Source organism: Panthera leo, chromosome B4, assembly GCF_018350215.1.
Source record: "Panthera leo isolate Ple1 chromosome B4, P.leo_Ple1_pat1.1, whole genome shotgun sequence".
NCBI classification, from domain to species: Eukaryota; Metazoa; Chordata; class Mammalia; order Carnivora; family Felidae; genus Panthera; species Panthera leo.
The window spans coordinates 40,585,419-40,600,119 of record NC_056685.1 but is presented as its reverse complement, the minus strand read 5'-3'; the positions used below and the strand labels follow the sequence as shown (position 1 = coordinate 40,600,119).

General features: G+C 49.3%; 1 protein-coding gene across 1 annotated transcript in view; it reads left to right on the top strand.

The window, feature by feature from the left end:
• Nucleotides 1-1,947: 1,947 nt before the first annotated feature.
• Nucleotides 1,948-14,701, top strand: part of VWF (von Willebrand factor) — a 137,783-nt gene continuing 125,029 nt past the window's right edge. Inside the window, exons 1-4 of the mRNA XM_042945594.1 lie at nt 1,948-2,107; nt 3,221-3,275; nt 4,979-5,143; nt 14,589-14,691. Coding sequence (XP_042801528.1) covers nt 3,221-3,275; nt 4,979-5,143; nt 14,589-14,691 — 323 coding nt within the window. The 5' untranslated portion in view covers nt 1,948-2,107. The remainder of the gene's footprint in view (nt 2,108-3,220; nt 3,276-4,978; nt 5,144-14,588; nt 14,692-14,701) is intronic.

Sequence of the window (14,701 nt, the reverse complement as noted above, 5' to 3'; positions counted from 1 at the left end):
CCCAGAGCCTCATTTCCTGTTCTTGCAATGCCTGGCCTCAAGCCTGGAGTGTACCTGGACTCACTAAACCTGTAGGCTTGCACCACTTCCTGCTCTTGGGGATCCTAGATCCTTGGAGATGTTCATTATTTTGCTCCCAGTTTAGCTGTGCATTCAAAAAGCATTTGTCTTATTTAAATGGCATTTATTTATTTATTTAAAAAGTTTATTTAATTATTTTGAGAGAGAGCTTGCGTGTGTGTGCACGGGGGAGGGGCAGAGAGAGCGAGAGAGGATTCCAAGCCTCCACACTGTCAGTACAGAGCCCCATGTGGGGCTGGAACTCACGAACTGTGAGATCATGACCTGAGCCGAAATCAAGACTCTGACGCTTAACTGACTGAGCCACCCAGGTGCCCCTAACACGGCATTTAATGATACTTCACAGTGGGCAGATTTTCAGCTATCAAGTAAAATAAAACAAAACAAAACAAAAAACAAGCTAGATATGGAAATCCTTAAGTACCTTTGCTACTCTATCATACTAATTCTGCCTCTACTGCCATTTTCTTTCTTGGGAATATTCATCCTCCTCTCCTGGGTGCGAAAGGGAGTGGTAGAGCATGAGGTATGGGAAGTGGGGAAGCTGGGGACTAATGGTCTCCCAGAGTCTTAGGGCAAGTGGTAATGATCCACAAGAAGCAATGATGTGGGCTTCTTCACCTAAATCTGTCTTCGGCTGCCTGTCTCCATGCCTGGAACCCCACGCTGAGAGAGTCATCTTCCTCCTCTATTTTATCAGCCACGTCTTTTAGCAGGAATGAGTTTAGCAGATGATGCAGAGAATTAGGCTCTTAGGAATGGGAAATTGGGAAGAACGACTGGGGTATACGTGTGCGTGCGTGTGTGTATGTGCATGGGATATGTGTAGTGTGTGTGGTTTTGTGTGTGTGTTTGGGGTAGGTAGTAAATGTGCTATGTGTGTGATGTGTGAGGGGTGAATGTGGTGTGTGTGGTGTTGGTGTGTGTGTGTGTGTGTGTGATGTATGTGATGTGTGTGCATGTGTGGTGTATAGGTGTGGTATGTGTGTGTAGGATGTGTATGTTATGGTATGTGTGATATACATATGTGTATCCACCTGTGTGGTGTATGTGTGTAATATGTGTGTATGGTGGGGGTGTGAGTATATGTATGTGATGTGTGTGCATGTGGGGTGTGTGTGTGTTGTATGTGAGGTGTATGTATGTGGTGCTTGTGGGTGTGATGTGCGTGTATGTGTGGGGTGTGTGTAAGGTCGGGGAGGAGTCAGGCTCCAGCGGTGGGAGGAAGGGTCCTTAGGGGAGGATTAGACTTAAACCGTCCTGGCCACCATTTTCCAAAAGCCTGGGCTTGTGTCCAGGCCCCTCATCCTTACCTTGTCCCTGGACACTAGCTGTGAGTCAAAGGGCCTGTTTTTGTCAGGGCCGGGACTGCATTCATACCTTAGCGCGGAGAGGAAACATCATTCTCTTCTTTCTCCAAACACAGCCACCAATTTGGCTCACGTTGAGGTGTTTTTCCAAACTTCCCCGGTGTCTGGCCTTGGAAGCCGGATCTAGAAGCTGTGTTGATCAGGTTTGGATTCTTCCCTGGCCTGGGCCAGCCTGCCCTGGGCCGGCCAGCGTTCGTGGTCATCCCCTGTCTGTATGGAATCCTGTGTGTGGGCAGGATCGTGGTTGCGGTGTGGGGGGCGTGGGGAGGCCAAGGCAACCCATTATGGCAGCTGGCCGAGGTCTCCCACCAAACTCTTCAAAGCCTTATCGGCTTGGAGATATTTCTAATACCATTTCCGTTCATTGTTTCCTTCTGGTAATTAACAGGAGGCCAATGCCCTGCTGTGGCCGCTCACAGCTATTGTGGTGGGAAAGGAGGGGGGGCTGGTGGACGTCACAACTCGGCCTTTATCTCCCCCTGGCCACGGGGAGTGCGCAGCCCCTGGGTCACTTAACAGCAACAGTCCAGAGCTGCGAGCAGTCCCATCGGCCTCAGCTGCTGGGGAACATGGCCTAGGCCGGCGGCACCATCTTGCGGCACTGGGCTTCCTAAGGGACCTTGGAGATACCTGCAGCCCCCCGCTTGCAGGGAAAGGTCTGGGCTTTTGGGAACAGGGCTGGCTCAATTGGGGGAGGAAGATCAGGACTGGGCCTTACCCTGGGGAACCGGGGTCCTCTGTCCCGGGGCTAGAAGGGATTGTTTGGAGGGAGCCAGGGACCTTCCTAAGGCCCACTCTCCACTTGTCCCTGGGGAGTCCTGTGGCTGCTTTTGTTCGTGGTGGTGCTACTGCTTGTACTACTTGATGAGGCAAGACTGGAAGGAGTTCTGCTCTCACCTCTGGGTGTATTCTGAAAGCAGCCTGACATACCTGTGTGTTGGGAGGTTTTAGAGGGTCACTGGTTCTGAGACCAAGATGTGGCCATATCTGATGTCATCCAAGTGTTACTTCCGCAGGTATATAACAGACTGGGTTTGTCTCTCTTTGGTTGGATGAGGCACTGAGTAGGAAAGGAGTCACCCCTAGTAAATCTCAGGTGATAAGAGTCTATACCTGTTTAACAAGAGGAGAGGGCTGTGGCAGGGGCTCTACGGGATTGGGGTGGGCTCTGAAGTCAGGGTCGATTCTCTCTTTCTGGAGGGGGGCACACGATGGGAGCCTTTCCTGGGCCCGGGCTACTGGACTCCTGTCCATTTAACAGCTCGGCCCAACACACATTGCCTGAGCAGGGGTATAGTGCCGGGGACTGACCTACAAACGTGGTTGTTGAGCATTCTCCACATCTGGGTGCCTGTGGTAGGAACAGAGCATAGGATAGCTTCTTCTCCCCAGCTTGCTGCTGAGCGTGGAAGGATTAAAAGGCAGGAGGGAATCAGGTACGCATGGGCTCCTAGCTGTTGCAGGAGTGCAGGGGAGTGAGAGGCCAGGCTGGCCTAGTTCCTTGCCTGCCTGGGCTCTGGGACTGCTGGTTGGGGAAGGATGCCTGGGGTCTGGCTCACAGTGATTGTTACTCTTGGGCCTGGGCCTGGCCAGGGGCTTTTTTGGGGACCAGTCTTCCATATTCAAGGGCAAACAGGGGCCGGGAAGGATCAATCTTTTCTCTTGCTTAAAAAAAATTGTTCTTCCCACTTCACACACGGACAGTCATACATCCCAGCAATGATCTGTGAGGGCAGTGATCACCAGTCATTTCTCCTGCTTCTCTGTAGATGTTTCCTGCCAGACCTGCAAGAGTGCTGCTTGCTCTGGCCTTCACCTTGCCAGGTGGGTACTAAAGTGCTTCCATTCTTTACTCCTGCCTCAGGGTCTTTTGGAATAACTCCCTTCCAGGAATCAGCAGGTGTGTCTGGAGTTCACCTGTGTGCCAAGTCCCGTGTTAAGCTTGGGTTGGGCCTGCCATAGTCACTGGTTAATTCTTCCTGTGAAGGTTCTTCAGAGCCCCCTGCCCCTGACTTGTATTCCTCGAGGAGCAGCTACCTGCAAATGCCTTCTCTGACTGGACAATTAAGAAGCACAGGGGTCACACAGAACAGTCTTCTATGATGCGGCTGCTGGATGGGGAAGAAGGAACCCAAGACTTGGACAGATGACTAGTTTTAGAAGCGATTGCAGAGGTCATCTAGTGGAATCTCCCATAGTACAGATGAAGAGACTGAGGGTCAGAGAGGAAAAATGAATGCTCCAAAGTCACATAAAGCAAAGGTCAGAGGTCAGTTCTCCTGGGTCCTAGACCACCACTCGCACTGGACTACAGTGCCTTGCTTCCCTTGCTGAGATACTGGTCTGTGAATGGTGAGAGGGACCCTTTTCTGACTCTGGCTTGTCCCCACTTAGATCACTCAGGTCAGCAGAATCCAGCCTGTTGCTCACAGTTTAGTGTGGGGGAAAAAATGTATATTTTTCATACCCTCTACATCTTCCAACCAGATGGTTCCTGTGCCAGGGGATCCAGAAAACTTAAAAATTTACTATTGTGGTGCCCCACCTGACCACACACACACACACACACACACACATGCGCAGTGTGAAGGTGGTAAGAGGGTCTCCTGGGAGGAATTAGCTTATGGCCCTAAAGAAGTTAACACTCCATAGATTCTGTGTGTTAGACACACCAGCTAATTTGTTTGAATGTAAACTGTTCAAGATATAGTAGATTAATGTAAAAGGTGGCTCATTACAATCTTTTAAAAAATTTGGAAAAAAGCTAAGCACCTAATAATAGGGTTAATATTATTATAATGTATAAATGTATACATTTAGATGTGAAATATGCTATAGTCACTGCAAAACATGTTTTGCAAGGGTACACAATGGCATGATAAATTCTTTACAGTACATTGAGAAATAAACAGGTTATAAATAGTTTGTACGGGATGATCACAAATTCGTAGAAAACCTGCAATTATATATCCATATGCTGTGAAACAGAAGGATAAAACTAAAATGTTAAGTCCAGTTATCAAGGAATGTTGGTTAATGATGATTTTACCTTGATTGAATTTTTTCTGTGTTCCCCAAATTTTCTCTGATAAAGCATGTATCACATTTTAAATTAGTAAGTAAATGTCGTTAAAACAAATAGATATTCTGAGAAGCTGTTCCTCTGTTATTGCTGTGAGTCCTGGGTCATTTTTGAGGGCCAAAAGCAACACTTTTTTTTTAAAGTGTTTATTTATTTTGGGGGAGGGTACAGAAAGAGAAAGAGAGAGAGAGAATCCTAAGGAGGCTCCGTGCTATCAGCACAGAGCCCGATATGGGGTTTGAACCCACTAACCATGAGATCACGACCTGAGCCGAAATCAAGAGTTGGACATTTAACCGACTAAGCCATCCAAGCGCCCCCAAAAGCAACAGCTTTAGTCTTGCTTGGGATGGAAAATACTTCCCTACAGCCCAATTTTTATCAGGCACAAGGCTGGAGTGGCTGGATGGTCCCAGCTGTGCTCACCTGTAGTCTCTCCCTCCAGGGATCCTTTGTGCAAAAGAGACTGTTGGCAGATCGTCGATGGCTCGATGCAGCCTCTTTGGAGGTGACTTCATCAACACCTTTGATGAAAGCATGTACAGCTTTATGGGAGACTGCAGTTACCTCCTGGCCGGGGACTGTCAGAAACACTCCTTCTCGCTTATTGGTGAGTCCGGGGCACTGAAGTGAGGGATTCAGAGCAGGTGTCGGCTAAGCTCAACCCTACTGTGGGGCTCTAGGGGCATTCTTCTGGCAGGGCCTGAGCTTGCAGATCCTTGTGGAACCATGGATGGAAATGGCCTTCCATGACCAAGAGCTTCCCTTAGCCTGGCCCTGGGTCTCTCCCATGGGAGCCTGGTGGGATGGAGCAAATATTTTTCCAGTGGTCATGTCCATTGCTCTGGGTCCAGGCAGCACTTTGGGAGCTCCAAAGCATCAAAAGAAATGGTGAACCAGAAGATGCTTTGTAGTACACAGAGTCCCTAGAAAAATGGGAGGGGTCATTGCTGTGTTCTTTGTGGAATTCAGAGTACCTACCTGATGTTAAGCACCTCCTGTGTTCCTGGGAAAGTGCTGGTATGTGCCTGGGTTATCGCTGCACCCCACAGTGGCTCTGAGGTGTAGGTACAGGTGCCGAGCCCAAAGAGGTGGTCTGATCCTCCCAAGGGTTGACAGTAAAAGGAAGAGCTGGATTTTGATCCTGGGTTTGTCAGGATTCAGGAACTTCCCTCTGCACTAAGGAGAGATGGCACTCTCCAAGGCCAGGAGTGGGGCTGCAGGCAGTGATGGGGGATTGTGGTTTGGTGACCTTCACACTCTGAGAATGCATCAGATGTGTGCGATGTGTGAGTGAGTCTGCTACAAAACCTAGCAAAGACGGGGTCCACAGCCTCGGGGAGATGACACGACAATGGACAGATCCACATTGTTAAAACAAAATCTTTCATGACACTTGGTATAGACAGTGAGGAAAGCTTTATTCAAGAGGGGCCACTGCAATGGGGGGGGGGTTGCAGTGGGGCAGAGACATGGGGCTCTACTTCTCTACTCCAAATATAACAAGGATGAGTGGGGACTTACAGCTGGGTGGGGGTGGGGGGGTCAGTGGATGGAAAATTACCAAGGGGAAACATCAAAGGTAACATCTGGTTAAGCCAATGTGACAGGGTTCTTGCTGAAGTCAGGCCAGGGTGATAAGTATTGATGGAGGGGCATGAGGAATTGGTCAGATATTGAGGCCAGGGGATTTTCGATAAACTAACCCAGCAGGATTCTTGCTAAACTGAACCGATCAGACCGAGGACAGAGTCTAAGGTGGAGACCTGACTGAGAGGAGGGCTCAGAGGAGACCGATCCTGGTTTGGCCAAAGACAGTTTTTGGCAACACTCAGACCCTTGCCGAGATGCAGGCAGTAGGGCCCCCGGAGAGGTCACTCCACCGGTCTCCAGGGTCTCCCAGGTTGGATGCACCCCTCAGTGCTCAGTGTGGGGCGAGGCTGTTTGGGAGCTACATGAGCTGATAGCTGCCTTAATTATGAGGCTCCCCTGCTTCTTTGGCTGTCACCATCCACCTTGCCTCTGCTGGAAACCCTGTCACAGTGTGACTTCAGGGCACTGAACTTCGCCAGACTGCCATTTGTCTTCCTCCTCTGTGAGCACCCCCCCCCCCCCCCCCAAAGGGCAAGGACCAGGCCTTATGCATCTTTGTTTTCTGGTGCTTGGGTGACCGGGGTCTCTGGCAGCACTGAAGGTGAGGGAGGGGATGGGGATCCACAAAGCACGGGGCTCTGTTGTACCCAAGAGCCGATTTTGTGAAAAGCATGGCATGTGAGGAGCCTTGGGTGAGGAGTTTCGGTTGGGCAGAGAGGACAGGGCAGGGGATGTGTGCAGTGGGGATAGCCTGAACACAGGGAAGAGGCTGGAAGGAATGCATGTTCCTTCAGTGCAGCCTAGTGGGGAGGTCTGTGTGGCTGGTTCAGTAGTTCTCAAACTCCAACTTGCATCAGGATCTCCGGGAGGGCTGGTTAAAAACAGGCTGCTGGGCTCCATGCCCAGGCTTTTGGAGTCAGTGGATCTGGAGTGGGGCCTGAAAGGCCCATTTCTAACAAGTTCCTGGCTGCTGCTGCTGCTGGTGGTGGTGGTTTGGAGACCAAATCTTGAGAAGCATGGGGCTGAAGAATAGTGGGAGGTGAGGCAGGAATGAGGCTGACAGACTGATGGGAGAGTTTGTTTCCGGATTCAGCAGCAGTGAGGAGTTACTATAGAGGCTTGTGCAATTTGAAGGATTAAGAAAGAATTTGCTACTTTGCCAAAACGGTCAGAAAGGGAGAAAGACAGGAGGCTGGGTGGTCTTGGCCATGATAACCAGGCAGGGGGTGAAAAGGACCACAGACATCCCCAGGGCATGACAAATGGTGGAAGCCATTTTGAACACTGAACTTGGGGATCCCCTTTGCTTCAGAGGCAGCAGCTGGGGAGTAACTTGGGAGAGCAGCTGCAGAGAAAAAGCACCCTGTCACCTTCTCTGGGAGGCTGAAGGCTGAGGACCTCCTGTCCAATATTTACTTTAAGTGGGTTTCTCTACCTTAAAAATCATAGTGCATTTGCAACAACATGGATGGATCTTGAGGGATTATGCTAAATGAAATAAGCCAGAAAGAGAAAGACAAATACCGTGTGATCTCACTTTTATATAGAATCTAAAAAAGAAAAGAAAAAGAAAACAAAACAAAACCCAAACTCTTAGAAAAAGAGATCAGATTTGTGGTTATCAGAGGTGGGTAAGGTACAAACTTCCATTTATAAGATAGATCAGTCCAGGATTTGGGAAGTACAGTATGGTGACTAAGGTTAACACTGCTGTAGGGTATATTTGAAAGTCTCTAAGAGAACAGATCTTAAAGATTTTCATCACGAGGAAAAAACCGTTTCTCTCTCTTTTTCTTGTTTCTCAAAAAAAAAAAAAAATCCATTGTGGATTCTTGTAACTCTGTAATAAAACCCAAAAGTTTTGGGGATAATATGTAAGATTTATTTTTTATTTTTTAAGTTAAACTTTTTATTTTGAGATTAGATTCACATGCAGTTGTAAAACACACACACACACACACACACACACACACACACACACACACACAATCTGTGTACCCTTTACCCAGTATCCTGCAATTGGTAACATTGTACAAAATTATTCTCAAATATTACAACCATGAAATTGACATTGACATCATCTACTGATCTTTCTTTGTGTACTTAGTTCTTTGAAAAAAATTCATGTTTTTATTTTATTTTTGAGAGAGAGAGGGAGAGACAGAGAGACAGAGAGAGAGAGAGAGAGGGAGTTGGGAGGGGCAGAGACTGAGGGAGACATGGAATCTGAAGCAGGTTGCAGGCTTAGTGCCTGATGCGACGCTCGAACTCATGGACCGTGAGATGATGACCTGAGCTGAAGTTGCATGTTTAACCAACTGAACCACCCAGGCACCCATACCATTTTTTTAAGTAGGCTTTGCACCCAATGTGGGGCTTGAAGTCATGACCCTGAGGTTAAGAGTCGCATGCTCTACCAACTGAGTCAGTCAGGCACCTCTTGTTCTATGCATCTTAAAAAAAGTCGTGGTGGGGTTCCATACAGATGCCCTACTTGAGATGACTCTGGGGTATCAGTGAGAATGGAGCAGGTTAGGAGTGACAGGAGAAAGATTTCAAAAGAAGACACAGTGACATCCTTTCCACTGTGTGGCTTTGGGCTTCAGGGGACTTTCCAGGGAGGGGGACCCTACGGAGACACTGGGAGTTGCTGTCTTGATTCCTGCTATAGACTCCCTGCCCTCAAGGTGGATTTGTAAATAATGTGTAATGAAATCTTAGGACCAGGCACAGAGCTCATCTGGACTCAGGGAGGCAAGCAGCATGTTGGAAAAGTCCCCTTCCCCTACTTAAACCCACTCTAGACTCTTCCCTGCTAAGGGTAGGCCTTGAAGACAGGGAAACTCAGGCTGCCTGGGTGCCTCTGTGCAGTTACTGTCACCTCCTCCAGGAAGCCCCACCCCACCCCCCACTACTCTGGTCCTGTCCAGCACTGGTCTCATCTACTTCTGGGGATTGGATGTTTTCCATCCTCTAGGACCAGGTGGCTCTGCTCCCAGCGTCCCTCTGCTCAGAAACTCAGAGCCCTTGTCTTGGCTCTTCCTCTTCAATGAGTGTCCTTAGGGAAGTGCGCAATGTCTCCCAGCCTCCATTTCCTTGTCTTTAAAATGGAGATACAGTGAAGATCAAGGGAGAAAAATCATTTACAAGTGAGAAGTGTTATCCAAACCTTAGTGATTGAAAGCAGTCACCTTTAACACATGGTGGACACAGGAGCTGCTGGGCCCTTGGGACCGTTTCCGTCAAGGTCAGGGGAACATCGCTTGGGTTTGTGTCAGAGGCCTGGCCTTTCTGGCCATCCTTTCTGGGGTTTCAAGGGCCAAGGGGAAACTGCAGGGCTGTGTTAAGCCTCTGTTTCAAATATCTTGTTGGGACCCCTGCCCCCACCCTCACTGGGTCATTGTTCTTTTTTTTTTTTTTTTTAATGTTTAATTTAGTTTTGAGAGAACGTGAGTGAGGGAGGGGTGGAGAGAGAGGGGGACAGAGGATCTGAAGTGGGCTCTGTGCTTACAGCAGAGAGTCCGACGTGGGGCTCAAACTCATGAACTTGAGATCGTGACACGAGCTAATGTCGGACACTGCAAATGACTGAGCCACCCTGGCGCCCCTGGGTCTTGGTTATTATAACAACTTGTCAGATGTCAGTTTTCTGGCGGGTAATTGGCCTAAACCAGATTATGGGTTAATCATACTTTAACTGAGATTGGTTTAATTCCCACCCCGAATCATCAGAGAGAATGGGTGGCTACTTTTTGTGTTTTTGGTGCTGGTGGCATGGGGGGCATTGGGAAGAGAGGCATAATCTGAGGAGGGCGGGCGTGGGGAGGGGTGAGTCAGTGCAGCTGCTTCAGGAGCCTGAGGCCCCAGGGTCCGTCCTGCACGCTTGGACACAGCATCTCCAGTTTACATGTGCATGCCAGCAACCTCATATACTCCTCTGCCCCATTGTTCTCCAATGACATCCTGTTTCCCTGCTTCGAAATCCCAAATTTCCATTCCTCTCCAGTGCCTGCGGACCTTGTTCACATCCTGGGTAAAGCTGTTTATGTCCAAGCGTGAAGCACCACCTGGTGCGAAGGGGAGGGCCCTTTCCTTGATCCTGGCTCTTGGTGGGGCAGGTCTGGGCAGGCCAAAGCTACTAGGGGTTTCCTAGCCCACCAGCACGAGGACCAGGGAGAGAGAGCACTGGAGTCCTGGCGCCCCTCTGTTCAGAAAGGCTGCTTTTCCTAAGCCACCCTGCAGGGTCTGGTTCCCAAGCCAGCCCAGAGAGAGCCATAGAATAACCAGACAACGTGCTGAGTAACTTACTCAGCAGGGGGGCCTTCGTTTCCACATCAGTAACTGGTGCTGTTAGACCAGATCCCTGGTTTCTCAGTGTTTGGAAGATGATCACCTGCATCAGAATCACAGGAGTGGAGGTGGAGCGTCTGTTAGAAATGCATAGTAGTGAGCTCCACATTCTAAAGTCCGGGAAATCACCCAGACCTGATGCTGGCTCCAGCTGCCAGCCTGCTCCCCACTCCTTGTGGGGGAAGACTTACTCCCTCACCTAGTCCCTTGGTCACTGAGTTCAAGAGGCCAGATGAGAGACAGAGCCTCCCTGGGGAAGAGCTTGCATGGTTGGCTCTGGCCTCTTGGGGTGGACACCCCGCCCACCTTCCCCCAGCGGTTACAGGAAGTGCTATAACGTGCATGTCTGTGGAATGTGGGAGACCCTTTTGGGCTCAATTTCCTAATAGCTGCATGTCATCAGATTCCCCCCTGAGTTCTGCAGGGAGGGAAGGAAGCAAATAAAACAAGCAAATAAAATCTAGAGTTCTCTTCTGCATCAGTGGCTAACTGAATCCAGAGCACTCAGATGCCCCATTAGGCAGCTTTGTGTTTCCAAAGGAGATTTAGCCTTGGAGTTAGAAAACCTGTGTACAGGTTCTGCCTCTTGATGACAGTGTAAAGCAATTGTTCTCACCCAGGGTGATTCCCCCCCCACCGAGGACATATGGCAGTGTCTGGAGACGTTTTGGATTGTACCAACTTGGAGGGAGATGCTACTGGCATCTAGTGAGTAGAGGTCAGGGATCCTGCTGATCACCCTACCATGTATCAGAAGGCCGCCACTACAAAGAAGTGTCTGGTCCCAAGTGTCATTATTGCTGGGGAGGACAGACCCTGTTGTAAACGTAGGCTTCAGTTTCTCTAACTCTAAAATGGAGTCAGTCTAGTTCAGTGTTTTTCAAACTGAGTCATAACTATGGATTTAAAAATAATTTAATGAGTGTAACCAGTATTTAAAGAGATTACATGGAATAGGATAGAAAAACCTCAGAAAGTAGTCAGGGGGCCTGGCTCACGGGAAGGGCAAGTGGTGTGAAATGTGTGAGTGTGTGCATTCTGGGTCATGCAGTAAACTGTTTTTACTCTGCTTTTGGGGCAAAAGTGTTTTAAAGCCACCTGTTCTGACCATCCCCAAGAGCCTCCCCGTTGTCCTACTGTGTGCTTTTTTCTGTGATGAAGTCTTCTCCAGGACACAGTTTCCAGAATCTCCTTGCTGCCCTGCTGCTTTGGGTGTGGAGTGACTGCTCTTAGGGCCTCCCTCACCGTCCAGGGTCAGGAGTTGTGCAGACTCCTCACAGTTCAGGCCTCGTCAAGGATCCCAATCCCAGCTCCCCAGGCTCAGGAATTCCGCAGACTCCTCACAGTTCAGTCCTCACCAAGGATCCCAATCCCGGCTCCCAGGGCCCCTGGACAAGTGAAGGTCCTGGGCAGCCAGCCCCACCTTCCCTGAACAGGGTGCTGCCTCAACCAGTGCTCTGCTCAGCAGGTGGTGAAAGGTGCTCCCTGGCTTCCTCATGGTGATCCCAGCCCCTCAAATACTTAAACCAGCACCTGGTCTGAGTCCTGACTCTCTCACCCCTCACTGGTTCTGTGATGACGGGCAAGTTACCCTGAGTGTAGCCACCTGGGTGGACCCAAGTCCCTCAGTCTGTGGGGGCAGGCTGCCTTCATCACTTACTTGCAAAGGGTTGGGGGTCCCATGTAGCCCCACACAGTGGGAGCCTTTCAACCTTCCAGGGATGATGAGCTCTAGCTTTCCTATGGCACCTGGCCTCTGTGGAGCGAGCAACTGGGGGATTCTACATCCTTGAAAGCTCTAAAGAGTTGCAGATCTGCATCTGCAGGGCAGTGGCTCACCCCAAGCGGCCTGGTTGCATGCGAAGCGTTCCCCACTCATCCTCCAGCCACATGCTCCCTGCTCCCTGGTTGACTTATTCTCCTGAGCCCTTTTGAATCCCCATGAGAGGGAGGGAGACTCTGCAAAGGAGAGGCACAAAGGGACTCTTCTCGTTTCCAGGAGGGAGAGGTCTTTGGCTCAGAAGCAACATACTGGTTGAGTTACCCAGTGAAGGAGGTGTAGGAGCCCCCGTCCATCTGCTCTGTGACACTGGGCATGGGTGACAGGGAAAATTGTACTGATGAGGAGACAGGTTTCTGCGGTCATAAGGGAGCCGGAGCCTCTGACTTCTTGGGCTCATTGCCCACCATCTCCAGCTCCAGCAGGCAGGTGGTGACTGGAGGCTTGCCCTGTCCCATGGATTCAGCCCCAAGAACGGACCCTGGAAGGGAACTGGTTTTTGGTCCACTGCGCATGCCCAGGGGCATGGATGGTTCGGGGGAGGGACTGACTGCCAACCGGAGGTTGTCGCGGGGCTATCCCATTTGCTTGTTTTCTCAACATTTTACTACGCAAATTTCCAAACGTTTAGAAACATTGAAAGAATAAGACAGTGAACGCCCGTATGCCCACCACTGGGATTCTACCATTAACGTTCGACTCTATTTGCCTGATCACTTATCTGTGGGGTTGTGTTTATTTTTCTTTGGCTAATTTCTTGCTGCCAGAATGTTTGCTTAACTGTTTAAAGATGTGCTTGCTGCGAAACTGCTCTAAGTGAAAATGCAGGGCAGGCAAGACTACCGGGACAAAAGCTCCTCAAGCTAACAGGAAAAAACCCTTTGATGTGGCTGGGATCTCATTTCCCTCCTGACAGTGTTGGTCTGGAGCTCTGCAGAATGCGGTTTGTGGTCTGTGGGTGGTCTGTGGGCCTTTCCTGGGCCCCCCATCCCCCCACCCCGAGCTGCTAACAGTGTACCATTCAGGAATCTATTCTTAGAACAGGCCAGTTATTTACATGTGACTCCCTCACGGAAATGTCACCAGAAAGAGTCTATTTTCTGGTTGGTGAGTGCGTGCGCGCGCATGCGTGTAATAGCTAATCGCGGTCCTCCAGCCTCTGGGTCTGGCCCAGGCCTCAGCTGAAATCCTCCGCCAAAGACTGTCAGTGGCCCAAGCCATGGCAGCAGCACCTCTTGCCAGCGTCTCCTGCACTTAGTTCCGCAGACATTCTTGCCTCCTCTTTTGCTGAGCAGCTGGAGCTCACGCTCTTCTAGGCGAGGGAATATTTCCTCATTTCCAAGGTTAACCTTTTCAGCTGGGTCCTTTGCCGCATTTCTGCAGGAGCCCTCAGGCACTGAGTCTTGTATTTGACCCCCTTTTCTCCAGCACTTTCTATCTCTGTGTTCATTGCTGCCCTTCATCTTCCCTGTTTTCATTAATTTCTTAGTCTCCAAGGCTTGAGATTTCAGACGCCACATTGTTCCTTCTGGTTCCTTCACTTCCTGTGGCCAGTCGGTTATCTCTGGAGACCGCCAGTTCTCAGTTCTCAGGGCCTCCTGGTAGGATTAGTCTCCATGGTGCTGTGGAAAATGGGTCTTCTGCTTCTTTTCCTGCTTTTAGGACACCAGCCCCCCCCCCCCCCCCCCCCCCCCCCCGCCGCTGCCTCTGTGTTTGCCCCTCACAACTGAACCCTTGTTCACAGACTATTTTCTTATGTGTTGACCTATTCACACATCTAGAATGGCAATACCAATCATTTATTGCATCCTGACTTCCTTTCCCGTGCAGAGTGAGGCACTTTGCCGACAGGATCTCTAAATTTCTCCCAGAAAATCAAATTCAGTAAACTGATTTCATGAACTCATAAATCTCCATTTTCAACAAAGAGCCTAGGGATTCTGGTTTGGGCTGTCTTAAGAGAACATTATACTGTCCTAGAGTACCTGTTACTAATAACTCACAATGTTGCTTTTACTCTCTTTTTGACTGTTTATCTTATTTAGATCATAAGCTCCCAGAAGAAGGGGTCATGCTTTCATAGTTTTCTTTGGAGAAATAGAAGAGACTATTAGTGGGTTATGTATCCAGAAGGCACTCAATAAATATTTTTTGATGAATGGAAAAATGAATGAGTAAATGATATTTTCGGGAAGATTTTTGTGGCCCATTTGATAAGTTCTTGGGGAGAGTTTCCCACTGAGATAAGATTAGTGATGTGTATAAGATGATGAGAATTAAACATATAATTTTTTTGATAATAATCACCACTACTGACTTTTTTCTCTTTCAGGGGACTTCCAAAATGGCAAGAGAGTAAGCCTCTCTGTGTATCTCGGGGAATTTTTTGACATCCATTTGTTTGTCAATGGTACTGTGCTGCAGGGGGACCAAAGGTAAATCAGA